This window comes from Ricinus communis, chromosome 10, assembly GCF_019578655.1.
Source record: "Ricinus communis isolate WT05 ecotype wild-type chromosome 10, ASM1957865v1, whole genome shotgun sequence".
Lineage (NCBI taxonomy): Eukaryota > Viridiplantae > Streptophyta > Magnoliopsida > Malpighiales > Euphorbiaceae > Ricinus > Ricinus communis.
The window spans coordinates 16,134,459-16,154,837 of record NC_063265.1 but is presented as its reverse complement, the minus strand read 5'-3'; the positions used below and the strand labels follow the sequence as shown (position 1 = coordinate 16,154,837).

General features: G+C 24.4%; 1 protein-coding gene across 1 annotated transcript; it reads left to right on the top strand.

Annotated features, from left to right (window-relative positions):
* The first annotated feature begins 16,181 nt into the window (after nt 1-16,181).
* Nucleotides 16,182-18,417, top strand: LOC8273735 (cytochrome P450 94C1). Its single transcript, XM_002533498.3, has one exon. It carries the CDS (start codon nt 16,495-16,497, stop codon nt 17,998-18,000), a length of 1,506 nt encoding a protein of 501 aa, XP_002533544.1. The 5' UTR covers nt 16,182-16,494; the 3' UTR covers nt 18,001-18,417.
* Nucleotides 18,418-20,379: the final 1,962 nt, after the last annotated feature.

Genomic DNA, 20,379 nt, shown 5'->3' with positions numbered 1-20,379 from the left:
TTTTTATAGCCACCTAACATAATAAACCCTAGTAAAACTATTAACCCTACCACATAAGAAAAATAGGCAATAACATTGTTCGAACTTAAAGAAGAGATTTCACCAAATATTAAATTTCACATTAGTCTTCATGTATTTGGACTTGCAAAACATTAAATAAAAGCCCATTCGGATGTGTCTTTACTTGGGCCTATCCTAGTAATTTCGACCAGATCTTGACATATACCAATTAATTAGCTTCTTGGACCTTGACCAGAATTGCGGCCTTGAAGATGCTTCAATAGATCTTTAAACTTTATCTTTGGTTTTCTTGTTGTCCTCTCCATCAAGTCCATCTTTAAGCTTGGTCATGTCCATATCAGAAGATCTCATAATAAGTAATATCCAAATCATGTTGTAAAAGAAAAGAAAAACACAGAAATCTTCAAATTAAGGCAAGCTAATGGGGTTATATATATATATATATATATACAATTTTAATTCTTGTTGGAGGAGCTGCTTGAGCTTGTCATAACCAAAGCTCAACTTATTGTAACAGTATATTTGTTGGATGTTGCAACTGTATAATATCCTTTTCCCCATTTATCTTAAAATCAAATAAATATATATCATTATCATAAAAGAAAACAGTATGTTTAGAAGTTGTTTAAATTCTCTATCAAATAATAGCCACTAGATTATACTTTTGGATATATTATGTGGCATCAACATTCAAAACTTTTTTTCCATCTCTCCAACCGAAAGTAAAATAAAATAAAATAAAATAACAGCTAAAATCATCCATCAAATATCCAATTACATGCATTATCAAAACGTAATGTTGTCCATTCATCAGTGTGTAACACTGTTGTATGTCTATCAAGAAAATTGACCTCTAAAATATATATAGATATAAATATATATTGATTAAAATTAATCTTGAATTGTCTTATTCTTTCATTGTATACATATATTATGTTAGTTTCTTAAGTTTCAATAAAAATTTAAGAATTGTGTCATTTTTAGTATATTTTTTATTTTGTTTATTATTTATAAGAAATTAAGAATTTTTAATTTTTTTATTTATTGTATTCTCAAATCTTTTTATTCAGTTTCACATAAAAACATAAAGAGAAAAGAATTTAAAAAGAAAATACAGAGAAAAAATAGGGGTGAAAGAAATTATTAAACACCATAATGTGAGAGAATATGAAGAGAAAAGAATTATGAAAATAAATTGTTTTTGTAAATATATGTAAGGAGTTTTAAAATTCTAATAAATACATTTTATTTTTTATTTGAAAAAATAAAAACAATAACAAACGCCTTCTAATCTCACAGTATATATATATATATTGGGATGGCAAGCCCCTAGATTAACCTGGCATACTACCGGGAGTACTACTCCAGATCTAGGAATAGAAAATATGAATAATATCCTAACTCAATCTAAATTTAATAACTCATCTGTATATATATATATATATATATTTATTGGTCAAAGTATAAAAAGAAGTTCCTCTATTCACAATAACAGGATAACTCCCAATTTTGAAAGTAGCAGGATGGATAAGTAGGAGAATATATATATATTATTTTTTTGAAATTTATCTTTTTCAAGATGTCTTATTCAAAAACTAAAATTAAAATACAGAACAAGGGAATGTAAATTCTTATAGGGACATTTAATCGCACGACGTAGTAAACAGTGAGAAAATGAAAGGCAAAGAGAAGATTAATGCAACAAGTGGATTGCGTATTATTGGAGCACTAATGTGATGTCCATCTTCATCACTGCAATAATGGAATTGAACCTCAAACCCACTTTCACACTTTACTTCAAAACTGCACTCTCTTTTGTTTCCTATGAACATATATATGTAATCCCCATCTATATAATACAATGCATTAAAACTATATATATATATATATATATATATATAAGGGTTTAGAAACCCTAATTCCTTTCTAAAATTAATTAAAAGAAGAAAATTGCAAAATAATGCATCAAACATTAATTTTCTATTTATTTAAGAGTCAACAAATTATAAGTAATGGGTTACATTATGGAAATTATGTACTCATTCCTCTTCTGAATTATCAGCCTAAAAAGTTATCATAATTTGTATTATGGAGACATGCGATTTTCTGACTGACTTATTTTTTTATAGTCTTAAAAAGTATAAATAGATCAACCAATAGAGATCAGATTGAGTGATTGATCTCTTTTGTTTGAGAAAATAAACGGGCATAATGTTATTTAAACACTTGAATTTTAATTATTTAATTATTTTGATTTTTAGTTTTAAATTAATTTAATAAATATTTAAATCTTATAACCTTTTAAGTACATTTAATTTTTAATTAAACTATAATACTGTTAGATTCTATTTTTTAATAATATTAAAAATTTAAATGTAATATACATGGCATACTAAAAGAAAATTATATGTCTAAAAGTATTAAAATGTCACACAAAAATAAATCATAATATCTATTACTATTGTGCTCAAAATTAAAAAATTAAAATATCTAAAATTATTTTTTATCAAATAACTACATATAATTCTTATAAAGTGCCTTATATCCATTTAAGAGCATAAAGTTTATGTCACCCATAATTGCTATAAAAATGATAAACTCACCAAAATTAATGGATAAACTCAAAGACTTTTCAGTTCTTACAAATAAAAATAGATAAATATAAATCAGACCATTAACTGGTGTGATATTTTAAGTATGTTTTGTTGAGAATTATTTCTAATCAATATCAACCTTGACCGTCTGAAAAATTAATAATACATATGATAATAATCATCATTATATAAGTCACAGACATTTTTCTATTCCCAGCATTATCTACCGTCAAAAGTGGCCGACATTTATATATGGTTGCATCTATACAAGGAAATACAGTTTACTTGGTGCAATATATAGCAATCATTATTCAAAGTAATAGCCGCAGATTAAATACAAAATGGAATTAGAGGGAATATGGAACACTACTTTTTATCTCAATTTCTGGTCACATTTTTTTGAAAACTTTTTTATCTATGTCATTTTTAGCAAATTGCTCTTGATTCCTATCAATTTGATCTATTTGTGTAGACCAAATAATAGCTTTATTAACTTCTTGCTGTAAAAAGTAATGATCGTGAATATATGAATAGGACAAACAGTCATGTGGATATCTTTGCTGACGGTCTACCCATCTTTACACATACGAGAAATCACTCACAAACGGACAAGAGGTCGACAACGTGAGCTTTACTGCCTGACCTTTGGCCTTTTTGCTCTAATGATTTCTAAATTTTAGGAAAGTTAAATCATCGCAATACAATTTGAATTTGAACTCTTACTAAGAAAAAAAAAATTAAAAAAAAAAACTAGAATCAGACACCATACATTCATGCGGTCCTGAGGGTTAGGACATCTCTTCACAATAGAAAAAGAAAGGCAGAAACCCTTACCACACATTAGTGTGGTCCTAAGCATTACACAACATTGCTAATGCTTTTGCTATACATAAATCTTCCTTCGTTTTCGCTTTTCTTTCTTTAATAAAAAGTGAAACTCAAAGCTATTTTACCTGTGTCAAACATTTTCGTTTTATATGTAAAGTCAAATTCAGCAAAAATGCAGATTTTGGGATCATCATCATCATTATTATCATTATTGTTATTAAAAACTTTAAAAGTACCCCTCCTCATTATAAAGGCCTAATAAATAAATCCTCAATTTTATACTTTTTAATAATTTTATCTAATTATTTCAAAATTTTAAAACAAATATCTATGTTTTCAATTCATTTTCAAAAATATATTTCGATAACAATTTTTGAAATGAAAAAAATAATGTGACAAGTCAGTTTTGCTTACTAACATAAAAATTAGTAAATTGATAAAAAAAAATATTACAGTTAGATGTAAATCAAATGAAATAATGCACATATTAGATTTTTAATGGTCATATTATTATATCTAGGATAAACTATTTTTGTTGATTCATAATTATTATTCGTTTAGTAAGCACGATCAACTTCATACATCATCTTTTTTACTATGAAATCTCAAAAATTGTTATCGAAAAATATTTTTAAAAGTAAGTTAAAAAAATAAATATTTATTTTAAAATTTTGAAACAATTGAATAAAAGTGTTAAGAAATGTATAATCTGAGATTTAATGTGTAATTAGGCCAGTTATAAAATATTTTTGTTATATATATGATAATATTTTTTCTTTCATTAATTTATAAAGGGGAAATAACATAATAAGAAAAGTAGAAAGTATAGTATGTCAAAAGGAGAAAACTCGAAGTATATAAACATAACTAAATAAGTGGAGCCTTTCCTAACTAAAACACAGCATGCAGCTACAATATTGTACGGACGTATTGAAATGATAAATTGAAAGAGATATTTTGGTGTTACGAAATGTATTGACTTACTAATATGAAATTCATTTGGAAATTCTATCTATTTTGTTAGAATTTAATTTGGTTATAGCCAATTCCATACAAACTTAATTATATAGAATACTAAATTAACTTTCACTTTATTTAAAATATATAAATTTTAAATTTATAAATAAATTTTATAAATTTTATGAATTTCGACGTCACAATGAATTTGCCTCGTCCGAAAAATTAAAACATAAACATTTAGATAGACGTTCCAAAGTTCTATATCTTAAAACATATTAGGCAATGATAGTAACCATATTGATGATTTATAGATGTTGATGTGGGGATGATGGGATAATGATTACAAATATGTGTAATGCTGACGATAGTCATTTTGAAAGGGTTATTTAAGTGAGTGGAACAGTTGAGGTATGGAGAAATTTGTGATTGGCCTTTGGTTGAGTGATAGATGTAGTCGAAAGACAACTTAAAAAGAGACTTTGAAAGAATAATGAAATTTAAACAATTAAATTTATTTAAGAAATTCATAAATCTTAAATAGTGGGATTTTCTATTTTGAAATAGGAAATTATATTGATATTTATACCGAAGTATTTATGCTAGATGTTGCAATCTTAATTGATGGCGTAATATTATACAACTATTGCGAATCTGATGTGTTTTATATTTTCATTAAATTTTTCATTGGTTGAAATTTATAACTCTTATAAATTATATATAATTTATTTATAAATTTAAAGTTTACGTGCTTTGAATGGAGTGAAAGCTAATTTAAAATTCTACATATAATTAAATTTATGTAGAATTGGTTATACTTAAACTAAATTCTAACAAAATAAATAAAATTTTTAAATAAATCCCACATTAATAAGTTAATATATTTCATAACATTCAAATATTTCTTTCAAATTTATTATTTATATTCTATTTTTTCTTAATTTTTTAAATGAAATAAACGTTTACTAAATTTCAACCAAACATAGAATTAATATTTTAAAATTAAAAAATAATTTTATGAAACTATTATATAGTATATCAAATGAGCAATATAATATTATATACCATATTAGGTGAGCAGTAAATAAAAAAAGAAATAGATGAAATGATTAATATTTATTTAATTAATGTGGTTTAATGAGTTTTACGTTCAACTGTGTGTTGTATGACCGTTATTATTATTTCGACTATAAAATAGAGTTTATATATATAATTTAATAAATTTTTAATATTTAATATTAATTTATAATATTCTAAAAAATAATAGTAAATTAATTATTTTTAATAATTATAAATATTATCCAATTCTAATTTATTAGTTAATATAATATTAAAATATAATTAATATGTTATTTTTTAGAATAATCATTATCTAATTAAAAGATTAATTATTATCTAATTAGAAAACTAATTTATTATTAATATATTATTTCTTGGGATTAGAATGCGTGATTAGTTAGGAATTTAACTTATTAATTAATGAATTAATAGAAAAAAACATAAAATTACACATAAATTTGAATTTCATATGTCAAAATAAGTATACATATTAAAATAAAAGTTTTATATGTAAAAAATTAAACGCACATATCAAAAGAATTTTAAATCTCAAAACTTAATATATATAAATTGATCGGGTCAAATTTCATTGAGCATCCTTGTGGCTAGATAACAATTAAAATACCTCCAGTAAAAATTGAAAAAGGATATGTAAGAAAGTATCTACTTAATTTCAATTTAAGTCATTCTAATACAATGGATGTATATAAATTTATAAAATTAATATTATTTTAATTTTAATAAATTGTTAATATAATTGAATACTAAATAATTAAAATCAATTAATTTTAGCCATACTTAATCTTTCATTTTTTATCATATTATGTCTACTAAATATATCTTAATTATCGATCAACTAAATATGTTATTTTTATTTATTTAAAAAATATTTATTTTTAAAATTTAATGAGTAACAATTATGAAATTCACTTAAATAACTAATTATATATAATTAAAAAATAAGTAAAATACTACAATAATACTTTAGAGAAACCCTTAAATTATATATAGTTTCAAAATAAATCATCAGAAAATATTATTGTAATAGAAAAATATATTAGAATGGGCATGTAAAAAGATAGTCATGATCATAATAGGAAAAGCATTATAAATATTACATAGAAAAGTATTGTTTACCTATATATGAAAGAAACACCCTACATAATTTGAGGATTTTAAACCAAATTTATGTTTATATGGTAACTCCCATCAACTTTTGTCTCTTTAAGCATTATAAACCCCTAAACTCTCCCATATATTATGTTTCAAAATTTTCCTAAACATGAATTAATTTTGCAATTATCTTTAAACATCAAACTTGAAGATCTTCTCTTTCTCACCATTAAGCTTCAATTTACTCTTTAAACATTACACTTCAAAAAATTTCTGAATATTAAACTTCCAATTACTAAGACCCTCCCACCTCCAATGCTTTCCCGGAAACTCCCTAATTTTGTTAGGCTTTTTATTAATATTTTCTCAATAAAAAAAACAAGTCATTATTTTTGTTCGTTTCTCTATTCAACATCACATTTCTTTTCTTTACTAGTTAGCTTCTAATTAAGTTTTATTTTAATTTTATTCATTATATATATATATATATATATAGTCTTAGTAAACAAAACTACAAATTTTCTTTTGTCGTTTTAGCCCTCATCAAATCCAACTCATCCCTTCAACTCAACGTCTAACCTCATATACCAAACCTCACCCCCCATATGAAGTCAAAAACGTCTCCCTTACTACCAACCACCAAACCTCTTTTAATTTCTTTCTTATTTTTTGAGAAAATTTGATTTTTTATTCTCTTTTAATTTCTTTCTTAATCCATTCGAATTCTCATTACACAACTTACAAAAGTTTACAAGAATAAGATGGCATGTATCAAATCCAACCATGCCTTTTCTGTTAATCTCAACTGTTTTTGCAATCCTGCTTCAATTGAGGAGGCAAATTAGAAAATATTATTATAATAAGAAATTATATTAGACTAGAAAAAGTAAATATACAGCCACGATAATGATAATAATAATAAGAGAAATATTATAACTATTCTATAGAAAGTTATTGTACAATAATAATATAGGAATATTATTGTGCAATTGTATTATATATATATATATATGAAGAAAACACCTTATTCAGTTTTTGAATTAGTATAATAAATGAAAATGACAAAAGAAAAATCTTTAATTTCTTAGTCACTTTTCAAATTTGGTGAGGTTTGAATTCTAGCACTTATTAAAATGCTTAGTCATTATTATCAGTCTAATATATAACTCTGCGAGCTATATGCTCTATTCAATGACTATATACATCACAAATAAACTTTTTAGCTTTTATATGAATTTGATTGCTAGAAAACCAATATTAAAAATTTTATTATTAGTATTTTTAATTTTTTATATGAATTCGATTGCAAGAAAATCAATATTAGAAAATTTTATTATTATTATTTTAAATCTATTATACTTTATGAATACCTTCATAAAAGAAAAATTAAATATCATCATTAACTTCACAAAGAAAATTAAATATTATAAAAAATTCAGATAAATCATGATAATAATAATAATAATAATAAATAAATAAATAAATTTGAAAAATATATGTTTAGTAAATCAAATAAAATTATATAAAATAGAAAATGCAATCAATTACTTACTGCTTATTCAAAAGATGATTGTTGGTCGGACGAAATAAAAAATTTAGTCGAAGAACTCAAAAAAAAAAAAGGTGTTAAAATTGAAAATTAATTTTTCTTTTATTTACTTAGTTAGAGAAATAATGAATTTGACCCTGCTAAAAAAGAAAAAAGAAAAAGAAATGATCAATTCGTGTCAAACATTACAATTCAAAACTAGATATCTGCTACTCGTAAAGTAAAAAGCTAATTCGAAAATCATTAAATAAAATATTATTAAAAAACTAAATCTAAATTGACTTAAAATCCAATAATAGACATTTTAAAGTCATCCAATCAACGTTGGATAAAATTAAAGATCTAAAATAGTGGATTATGATCTTATCCAAACTAGAGGGTCTTCTTTGTGGCTTCACTCAGAGATTTCTAAGAAGAGAAAAACAATAAAATAATAAATGAAAATACAGGAAATGCTTCTGTTCTGCCATAGGAATGGGATGCGACACGAATAGCAAAAAGAAGCTTTTGGGTGGATGGAGGGATGGGCTAAGACATTTGCACGTGGGGTTCTTCAAGATGTTCCAAACCCACTTTCCTCATTGCCCTAAAAGGTTGACCCACTCTGACTCCCTATCTAACCAACTGCCGTTACCAATCAGTCTTTCGGGTTCTGCTCTAACATTACTGCTCACCCAAAAATATTTATTCTTTTTCCTATTTTCTTCTTCATAGTGTTCCACTCAAATTCATACATAATTTCATTAATTTATTTTATTTTTTTATAAAAAAACCTAACTTTTCTTTTGTATTTCTATCTTCTAATGGAGAATTAATAATAGAATTAAAAAATTATAAAAAATTTGTTTTATTATTTTTAAATAATTGAAGGTGAAATTCTAAATTTTCAAGAATTTAAATTTAAGAAAGTACATTCAGATATATAAAAGAATTAACTTCCAAAAACTTTTAGCCTTAGAATTTTTAACTATTATTCTAAATTAAAAATTAAGATTTGAAATTATATTTTTAAATAATATTTTTCTAATAATCAAACATTTTTATTAGAAAATATCCTTTTTGCTATATTTTTTTTATATTAAATTTTAACTTTTGCTTTAATTCTGAATTTTAATATGAATATTTAAATTTTTTACGATTATCTAGATTATTTTAAGAAATAATTAATTATCAATATTAAGATTGATAGATGCAATATAAAAAATTTATTTTTAAAATATTTATTAACTTTAGTATTTATAAAAATTAATATTATAAATATAGTTGATATTACTATTTTTTAGAACTAGAAATTTTTATATAATTATAAAAATAACTTATTAATTAATAAAATGTCAAAAGTATTATTTTCTAGAATTTAAATTATTGTCTAACTAGAAAACTAATTTATTTAGTTAATATAATTTTAAAAATATCATTAAATATTATTTTATAAAATTAAAATACTTTTAATTAGGAACATAGCTTATTATTTAATAAATTAATAAAAAATATTATAAGACTATATATTAATTTGAATTTCATATGTTAAATTTAAGTACATATGTCACAATAAAAATTTTATATGTAAAAATCGTGACATATTTAACAAAAATTTATGTTTTGAAATTTAATATATAAGTAGTCGTTTGTCCGTCGTTGTACAATTGTTATTATTATTTCGATTATAAAATTAAATTTATAGATATAATTTAATAAATTTTTGATATTTAATATTAATTTATATTATTTTAAAATATAATAGCAAACTAACTATTTTTAAATGTTATTAATTATTTTTAAAATTTTATTAGTGAAATAATCTAAAAATTATTTTTAGAATATTATTTTTAGTTCTAATATTATATTAATTAATACTATCAGTATAATTGATATTACTGTTTTTTAGTATTATAAATTATTATATAATTAAAAATAATTTATTAGAGAATATAATATTTAAAAATATTATTTTCTATAATTAGAATAATTATCTAATTATAAAATTAATTTATTAGTTAATATAATATTAAAATATAATTAATATGTCATTTTTTAGAATAATCATTATCTAATTAAAAAACTAATTATTATTTAATTAAAAATCTAATCATTATTAATATTTTATTCTTAGGATTATAATGAGTGTTTAATTAATATGTAACTTATTATTTAGTAAATTAATAAAAAGTTCATACAATTAAACATAAGCTTGAATCTTACATGTCAAAATAAAAATTTTATTGTCAAAAAGTAAACACACATGTCAAAAGAATTTTAAATATCATAAATTAATATATTTATAGATATCATTTACATCTTTGTTGCATTGCAATTGTTATTATTTTGATTATAAATTATGATATAAAATTAACATATAAAAAATTAAAAAAAATAATATTTTATAACTATTTATAATATTTTAAAAAAAAACAATAAACTAGATACTTTTAGGTGTCTTTCTTAAAATAAAATTTTAGTTTTAGAATTTTATTAGTGTAACAATATAAAAATTACTTTGAAATTTTTTATCCATTAATTTTTAGTATTATATAAATTAATGCTAAAAATATAATTGATATTATTATTTTTTTAAGATTATAAATTATTATATAATTACAAAGCTAATTTATTATTTAATAAAATATTTAAAATATAACTTTTCTAGAATTAGAATCGTTGTCTAATTAGAAAAATTATCTTGTTAGTAAATATAATGTTAAAAATATAATTAAAATATTATTTCTTAGGATTTGAATTATTTTTTAATTATGAATGTATCTTATTAATTAATAAAAAGTATGTAAAATTATATATAAATTTGAATTTCATGTGTAAAATCAAATATACATGTCGAAATAAAAATCATCAAAATAGCGACATATGCCAAATAAATTTTTTGTCCCAAGTATATATGTATATATGTAGGGGTAAATGGAAATCCTTTAAAATCTGATCTAGGTTTGATCTTTAGTTCAATTAATTTTGAGAAAGTTTAATATAATAATTTATATAAATAAATAACGAGATTAAAAATCATATTAAAATAATTTTTTGATATAGTTTGGTTTCAGAAAAGATTAATGTCAATAGACACTTTACAAAATTTTCTTTTGGGAAAAGAATTTTGTGATATTATGACCATATTTTAAACCACATCAATTTCTCAATGGATACTTGAGCTGTTGTTGTTGTCTCGTAATTGATTAGAGGTTCGCTAAATTTGATCTTGAATTGGTTGCCTTACCTAAAACCACAAGTGAAAATTGGAGGAGCACCAAATATTTAAATCTTACCACTCATTCAAAATGACTAAATTAGCAAGAGATGAATCCATGTAAAGCAATTAGGGTTGTCTTGTGTAATCTCATGCTTTCTATACATACTTATTCAATAAAACTTCCTTTCCTAATAGGATTTCTTTTTCCATGTTGTTTGCATATGATCCTACAATCTCCAGAAGTTGGCTTATTCTTTATGAAATTTTGTAACTTATCTTATTACATATACTGACTAAAATGCATTTTTCTCTTCATATAGTGACCTTAGTCTCTTATTTTTTAAAATAAAATCATATTTGAGTTCCTCACATTAGTTTTAAATTATATGAAATTTTACTCTATTATTTATTAATTTTTAAAGACAGTTCATTTATTTATTTTGCAAACAATAATAAGAATTTGGGGCCTTTTTTGTTGTTTTAATTTAAGGGATGTTTTTTTTTTAATTTTTTTTTTTTGAACACTAAAGGGATTCTTTTATGTTCTACAATTAGATTTCTTTTGTTTTTAAATTTAACAGGAAAAGACCGGTGGAGGCAATGATTTAACAAGATGAATATGGATGATGGTTAGGGTTAAATGAGTAGAGCATAGAATGATGGATGTAGACCCACTTACACCTAAACTATATATTAATTTTACTATATGATATGTTATTGTTCATCTATTTGTATTTTTATTGCAATGCTTTAGTCAATCTAGTATATAATAATAAGGCACAATAATTGAACAAATGAGATATTCAAAAGAAATTTAGCCTGATGAACTTGAAAAATGGAGGCTATCATCGCCTTAATCTTTACTTGATGAAAATATTGTATATGGTCAACTTAGGTAAGCATATTCACTAAGATTATGTTGCGTAGCACAAAACACTGCCCACATTTCTCAATAAACCAATTCCATTTTACAATTTTAAGGTTAATGAGTTCATCAACAGAGTTCTAAATTCAACTTATTGATTAGAAAATATAAAATATTTTTATTAGGTTTGTCATCAGCTACTAATTCTATTTTTTAGTTGCCGTAGTTAGTTCTTAATTATCACAGCTATTCGTCGGCGTATAATTATTACTCGGTACATATTAATTATGTAGTTTAATAATATTATTCCTTATTCAAAAGCGTGAAAACGAGATGATAATTGTTTTTTATAATTTATCTAAGGTCTCAAATTCGAATATTGAATATGCAATTATATTGAAGTAGTATTTTACCACCCGTTAAGATCGCACTTGACATTCTCTATATTAATTCTAGATATATGTGCATGATAGAAGGTGTAGGTATATTTTTTAAAATCTTAGGGATGCAGTGTACAATATTAGCAAAATAAGGGGTTTAAATAATAATTATCCTTTTGGTTATCATGTGTTCCATGGCCAAAAAGCTAATTTCAGGGGAATATGTTTTCGTCCTTACTTAATTATTTTAATATTTATTTATTTTTTTTTAAATTATGTAGCCGTACCAAGCAAGCACAGTACTCCCTTGACCCACTCACGCAGCTAAACACAGAAGACAAACTAATATTCCCTAAATATTCTTTCTTTTGGAAATATTCCAGAAATATTTTTAAGAAATCATAGTATCAATATATAAAATCCCAGCATAAACGTGCTTAATTACTTTGATATAATTGATTTGATATTCTGACAAGAGATTCACCGGACAGAATTGTCTCTCTGGCACAATTTCAATTTATGCGGTCTCTTTGTGTTTCGGTATCAACTTTACTTTATTATCATTAACCCAGTTGCTTAACTTAAGTGAAGGGGCGAGCTAAACTAATTCGAATTTATTACTTTGGTTTAATTATTTTTTAATCCAATTTTGGTTTACAAAATTTATAAACTGATATAAATCTGGTTTGATTCGATTTTTGATTGAAAAGTTTGGAATTAATCCTACTGGCCAAAATTACAACTTTATTATTGAAATATATGTATATTATATTATAAAATTTAGTTTTATTAATTATTTTTATGTAAAATATAAGTACATTTCTAAAATAAATTTATTAAAAATAATACTATTATTAAAATTTAATCAAAAAGTATTTTATAAGTTAAAACTTTAAAAACAAATTAAATTAAAATTAAGGTGTTTGAGTTGGTTGGATATATGTTTTAGAGTTTTATTTAAAAAATTTGGAATAAATATGCTACCAATATTCGCTTTTGAACAATCTGTTAGATAAAATTAAATTAATAAGTAAATATCTTTTATTAATTTATTTTATTCAATCTTTTTAATTTAATAACTTACTATTTATTTAATAAATTAAATTAATACATATTTTTTAATAATTAAAAATAAAATAAAATTATTTACTAACTATCAATTTAAAAGTATTTTGTTACGTGAAGAATAATATTTTTATTTTTAATACTTTTTGAATGGATTTTATTTTATACAAGAATATAGAATTATTAAAAATAAAAAATTTATTATTCACACAATAAAATATCTTAAAACTAAAATAGTAAATATTAAATTATAATATATAATGTATGTGGAAGAAATATATTTCTCGTTAATAAATATGTATATTTTATTTTTATCTAATAACAAAAATATAAAATTAATTTAATTTGCTAAATAGATGATAAATTATTAAATTTAGAAAAATAAACACAAAAATAAATTATCTAAAAGCAATATCCAAAAGAAAGTATTGCTAATAATTGTTGTAAAAGGAACTTAGATTTTTTATTTTTTTTGATTAACTTTTAAACGAAACTGAGTATTTAATATATTCCTACTCAGGTGGGATGACGTTAGAGCATAGTTGAGGAATATTAATGTGACATGAAAAGATTGGGCATCATTTTTTTGACTTATATATGTCTTTAAGTGGCAGACCTTTTTTTTTTTTTTTCCTTATTTATAGTTCTTTAGAATAAAGGCTTTGGAATTCGAGGAATGCCATTTATCATTATTTTCTCAGAATTTAAATAAAGAATTCCTCAATAAATATTGACTAAAACCAATTGTAGCACCAAAATTATGCTGATGCCAATAAATAAACTTTGGCGAATCATTGCTAGTGAATTAAAAAAAAGAAGAAGTAAATTTTCATAGTATTTTTGATAAAACCTTCTTTTACATCATAAACTTGCAATTTGATTAATATGATTAGGGAGAGAACCATATTTTCTCTTCATTGTTTTTTTCTTATTTGTTTTTAAGACATACTAATCTCTTACTTGCAAATACAATTAAAAATTTAATAATAATTGAATGAATCAAATTGGGTGTTATAATTAACTTAAACCTAAATATAAAGTTCATAAAGCAATTGCTTATATGCAAGTATTAAAAATTAAATTTTAGTTTTAGGATTGAGTTTTGTGTTTGGGTATTCTTTGTAGTTCTAAGTGTAATATGGCAACTCTATTGGGTTTAGATGCCTTTGCAACTCCTTAATAAATTTCTTTTTCTTTTTATTTACTAAAAGTAACAAAAACAATCTTATTATTATAAGAGAAAAGGGTAAGAGTTCAATGGTAAATTACTCCTTGTCATCTGAATTAAAATTTCATGGATTAAAATAGAATTTAAATTTTGTCCCACTATATAATTAGTGTAAAAAGCTTTTGGCTAGTTTAAATAATATTGTATGTGATCATTAAATGGATGCAAGTAAAGCTATAAACTAATCGAGTCAAGCCTTGCATGAACTCCAACTGAGTTTAGGTTCAATGGTAATAAACTTGAGTTGAATTTGAATTATTTTCGAGCTTGATTTATTAAACTTTATTTTATATTAGCTGTTTAATATAATTTAATTTATTAAACTTTTTTTATTTATTTACAACTGATGTAATTTATTACATTTATAATAAAAAAATTTAATATTTAATACAAGTTACATATGAAATATTATAAAATGAATGAAAATATTTTACGTATTAACTTATATGTATTGATATATATGTAATAAAAAAACTATAATGTAAATAATAAATTTTGCATCTTTTATGAATCTATTAATAAGTTCATTAATGAAATAGTTTAAGAATGGATTAGATTATGAATCTATATACAAGCCAACTCGCGAGTTACGAACCAAATATTGATAAGCTTGAAATTAATTTGTTAATACTAATAAGTTTTTGTTAGTAAATTTGAACGGATTTTTATAAAACAAATTTCAAGTAGATCACAAGAGATTTAATTCATTTATAACTTATATTTCAGTCATTAGAAAATAACACGTAATTGAAATTACATTATATAGAGTAAAATTAGATTCTAAGGTGCTATAGCTTATAATAATCCAATGCTTCTTTAATGCTTTTATATATTTATTTAATAAAGATTTATAAAATTTGAATTAAATTTACATAAAATTTGAGACTTTTTCACTAAAAAGAAAAAAAGAAACTTTTTACTTAAAATTCATTTAAGTTTTGTAAACATTTATTGAAATTGAATATATAAGAATATTTTTTAAAAAATTAAATCAAATGACTACGAGACCTTAAAATTCAAAATTGAGCAGAGGATGAAATCCACATGGAAAGGAAAATCTGAAGTTAATTGGGCGATGGATTGATGAATATGAACATAATATACAGCTGGTAATTGCAGCTGCGAAATGACCAACCTCATAAATGGCCTCTGTATATGCTTACAATAACTTGGTGTCTTTTTCTGGTCATAAATTCGAAGAAACACACACCGCAGCACCAAAATCCAAGAAACACACGCCATACCCTTATAGCTAACAATGAAAATGAAGGATTTTTCCTATTATTTATAAAAATTAATTAGAGAAATAAAGAACACGTGCTTTTTAGGTAGGGAGAGATGGGTTGAAGCAGATGATCTGCTTCCTTTCCTTTCCCAGTTTCAGTTTTCTGAGAGAATTTCTTTTGGTGATGATGGTCCCACTGTTAGTCTTTCTTTTTATTTATTGTTTTTAATAAACACAGAATTATAGCACTTAAAGCGACTCATTTCTAACTATAAAATCTTAATTCTATACATAAAAACCCTTCAATTGCGCTCTTGTCTATCCCACTTCTCTCTTCTTTGTCTGTGTCTATTGTCATTCTTATTTACTTTTTCTTTTCTTTTCTTTTTGGTACCAAATCTTTTTCCATTAATGGAGCTTGAAGCTTCCTGGTTTTTGCAGTCTCTTCATGCTGTTCTTTTCTTTGTTTTACTAGCTATCATCGGTTCTTGTCTTTTTTCTCTCTTATTCTACTCACTAAGATTAAAGCTTCGGTGCAATTGTGAGATATGTGAAGCTTATCTCACCTTGAGTTGGACCAAACAATTCAATAATCTTTGTGATTGGTATGCTCATCTTTTGAAGAGTTCTCCGACAAAAACAATCCATATTCATGTTCTTGGAAATACTATAACAGCCAACCCGGAAAACGTTGAGTATATGCTTAAAACAAGATTTGATAACTACCCAAAAGGGAAGCCTTTCTCTACAATCTTGGGTAATTTTCTTGGTCGAGGGATATTCAATGTTGATGGTGATTCATGGAGGTTTCAGAAAAAGATGGCCAGTCTCGAACTCGATAGATTCTCTATAAGAATGTACGCATTTGAGATTGTTCTTTATGAGATTGAGCATCGCCTTGTTCCACTTTTATCTTCAGTTTCAGGGAACGAAGGTGGAGTCTTGGATTTGCAAGACGTGTTTCGAAGATTTTCTTTCGATAGTATATGCAGATTTTCTTTTGGACTTGACCCAAGATGCTTAGAGCCCACTCTTCCGATTTCAGAATTTGCTGTTGCTTTTGACTTAGCATCAAAATTATCTGCTGAAAGAGCCATGGTTGTTTCTCCACTTGTTTGGAAGATTAAAAGGAAGCTGAACTTAGGCTCAGAAAAGAAAATGAAAGAAGCTATGACGGTGATCAATATTTTAGCTCAAGAAGTTATCAGGCAAAAGCGAATCATGGGATTCCTGTCACACAAAGATCTTCTATCTCGTTTTATGCAAACTGTTAATGATGAGACTTACTTAAGAGATATTGTTATAAGTTTCCTCTTGGCTGGCCGCGACACGGTGGCCTCTGCCTTAACTAGCTTATTCTGGCTACTTGCGAACCACCCAGAAGTAAGTTCAGCAATTCTATTAGAAGCAGATAGAGTTCTTGGTCCGAATCAAGAACTCACAAGCTATGAACAGATGAAAGATCTTCACTACTTGCAAGCAACAGTTTATGAAAGCATGAGGCTCTATCCTCCTATCCAATTTGATTCAAAGTTTTGTCAAGAAGATGATACGTTACCAGATGGGACTTTCGTGAATAGAGGAACTAGGGTTACTTATCATCCATACGCAATGGGACGGATGGAAGATTTATGGGGTCAAGATTGCTTAGAATTCAAGCCAGAAAGGTGGTTGAGAAATGGTACTTTCTTCAATGAAAACCCTTTCAAGTATCCTGTTTTCCAAGCAGGATTAAGGGTATGTTTGGGGAAAGAAATGGCTTTGTTAGAGCTTAAAAGTGTTGCTATTTCATTGCTTAGAAAATTCCATATTGAATTAGAGACATCTTATCGAACACCAAGATTCTCTCCTGGTTTGACTGCTACTTTTAGCGGTGGGCTACCAGTTGTGGTTCGATCGAGCAAGGTAAACCCATGATCAATTACCGGAGTTTTTCTTTCTTGATCCTCAGAGATCGATCCATGTATAATAATTATAAGTATAATGATATTACAAGATCTTGTAAGAACAGTGATATGCACCTGTCAGAGCTGATAAGGGAAGGTGTATGATGTGAATTAATGGCCTAAACCAATAGCATAATGCCTGGTCGATGTCAGGAAAAAAAAAAACGAGGCAAATATATCTCTACTTGTCAAAAATCAATGATCGGACAGGCTCATATATGTGTTAAATTCTTGTATTTCCTTTTCCAGTTTCAGTGTGTTTTTGACTATGCAGATTGTCATGTCTAGATATATTCCTTCTTGGAATCTGTAAAGTGGGCATGGATGTACTTCCTTTGTTTTCTTCCCGAAGTTCTGATATGATACATATGAACCGCATGTTTTTGTACTTCTATCGTTCTTGCACTGATTATTGAATTATCCTTTTGAGGTTTTATGGTACAAGAGTTTTGTGTTTTCTTGCTTTTATGTTAATCTCAGTGTCCTAATTCGGACATCATCATTGCCCTAAGCTAAACACAAAGAACTAATTTATGAAATTATTGGAACTGCGAGACAGATGAATCTCTCACAGATTAATAAACAAATTTGTTAAGCTAAATTTGGCTCATTCATTTCGAAGTTGTCTTCAACTCTGCAGAATCTTACTTGAAATCTTAACTGAAGCCCAATTAACAAAACAAATACAAATAATTGTTGTTTTAGTTGATCTGGACGGAGTTAGGATTAAGAAGATGAAATCCTATAATCTAAAGTTTCTAAAGGATTTTGGGTGCAATCTGTCAACTGTATCATCAGACATAAATGATGATACTTATTAATTTTTAAAAATATTTTTAGGTATATTTACCGCATTATTTTTAATATATCCAATAAGAATGAGCTACCTAATTGATTTAAACTTAATCATACATGTTTAATAAAAAAAACTTATATTTTCTTTGGTTGAAATCCATAAAATTTGTAGAATTTATTTATAACTCTAAAGTTTATATAGTCCGAATGAAGAAAAAATTAATTTAGAATTATATATAATAAAATTTATATGGAATTGTTTATAGCTAAATTAAATTATAAAAGAATATATGGAGTTTTTAAATAAATTTTATATTAGCATTTCATAATATTAAAATATCTCTTTCGATTTTATCATTTCTATTTTATTTTCTCTTTCATCTCTATTTCTCAAATGAAATGAATTTTTTAATGAATTTTATTATTTATATTTTACTTTCTCTTCCATTTTTATTTCTCAAATGAAATAAATTTTTTAATAGATTCTAATCAAACATAGTATTGTATTATATTTAGTTAAGATTTATAAAATTTATGAAATTCATTTATAACTGCAAAATTTATGTGTTTTGGATTGAGTAAAAGTTATATGTATTCAAATTTGTGTAGACTTAGTTATAGCTAAATTAAATTTTAACAAAATAGATAGAATTTCTAAATGAATTTCACAATAATTTATCAATGTATTCCAGAGCATCAAAATATCTCTTTCAACTTTCTACATTTTACTTTCTCCTTCATGTATTTTTCTTAAATGAAGGATTTCATTCAAATATAGCCTTACAATCAATTAGCCTTAAAGTGATAGATGATCAGTATAATTAGTAAATGCCCTGATAACTGACTCTACAAATTTCTCTAACTTCTTTTAAGTGGCATAACTACATTTATTAATTTGTATCTACTATTTAATAAGTAACATATATATATATATATATATATCACTAGATAATTCCATTGTCTCACTATGTCATTTTTAATAAATTCAATTGTATAATAATATATAATATTATTTATTAACTATTACATTTGTATTAATTAGTTTTTAAATAATAGATGAATAATAATAATAATAACAAATAATTCAACCAATATAAAAAGTAGAGTAAATATAAATATAACATACTAACATTTAATTGAATTTTCTACATATAACATGACAGACAAACTCTATCTAAAAATCTCTTATACTGACACGTGCTGCGCATAAATACAAACAAGTCTCATATGAAGAATGTTGTAGAAATCTTTTTCTTAGCAATATAACTAAATCAAAAGGTAGGTCTCAATCTTCACCACATGTTTCCAAAGTGGTTCTTGTGGAAAAGAGGATGGAAATGATTAGACTTCATAAAACTGGGGGGGATAAGGAGAGTTGGGTAGTTAGAGGAGGAGAAGGAGGCAGTTTCTTGGAGCTGCAAATTTCTTGCAGTAATGGGTTTATACAAAATTACATTTTAATCATTTTTATAAAGAATTTATTTTCTTTTGCACACATCTTCAAATTCACATGCTTTCCTTTTGTGCAGATGCATGATGGCTACAGCACACTTTT

Bases quoted from the DNA above. Each gene is read 5' to 3' on its own strand.
- LOC8273735 (XM_002533498.3), top strand. From the start codon at position 16,495: ATGGAGCTTGAAGCTTCCTGGTTTTTGCAGTCTCTTCATGCTGTTCTT.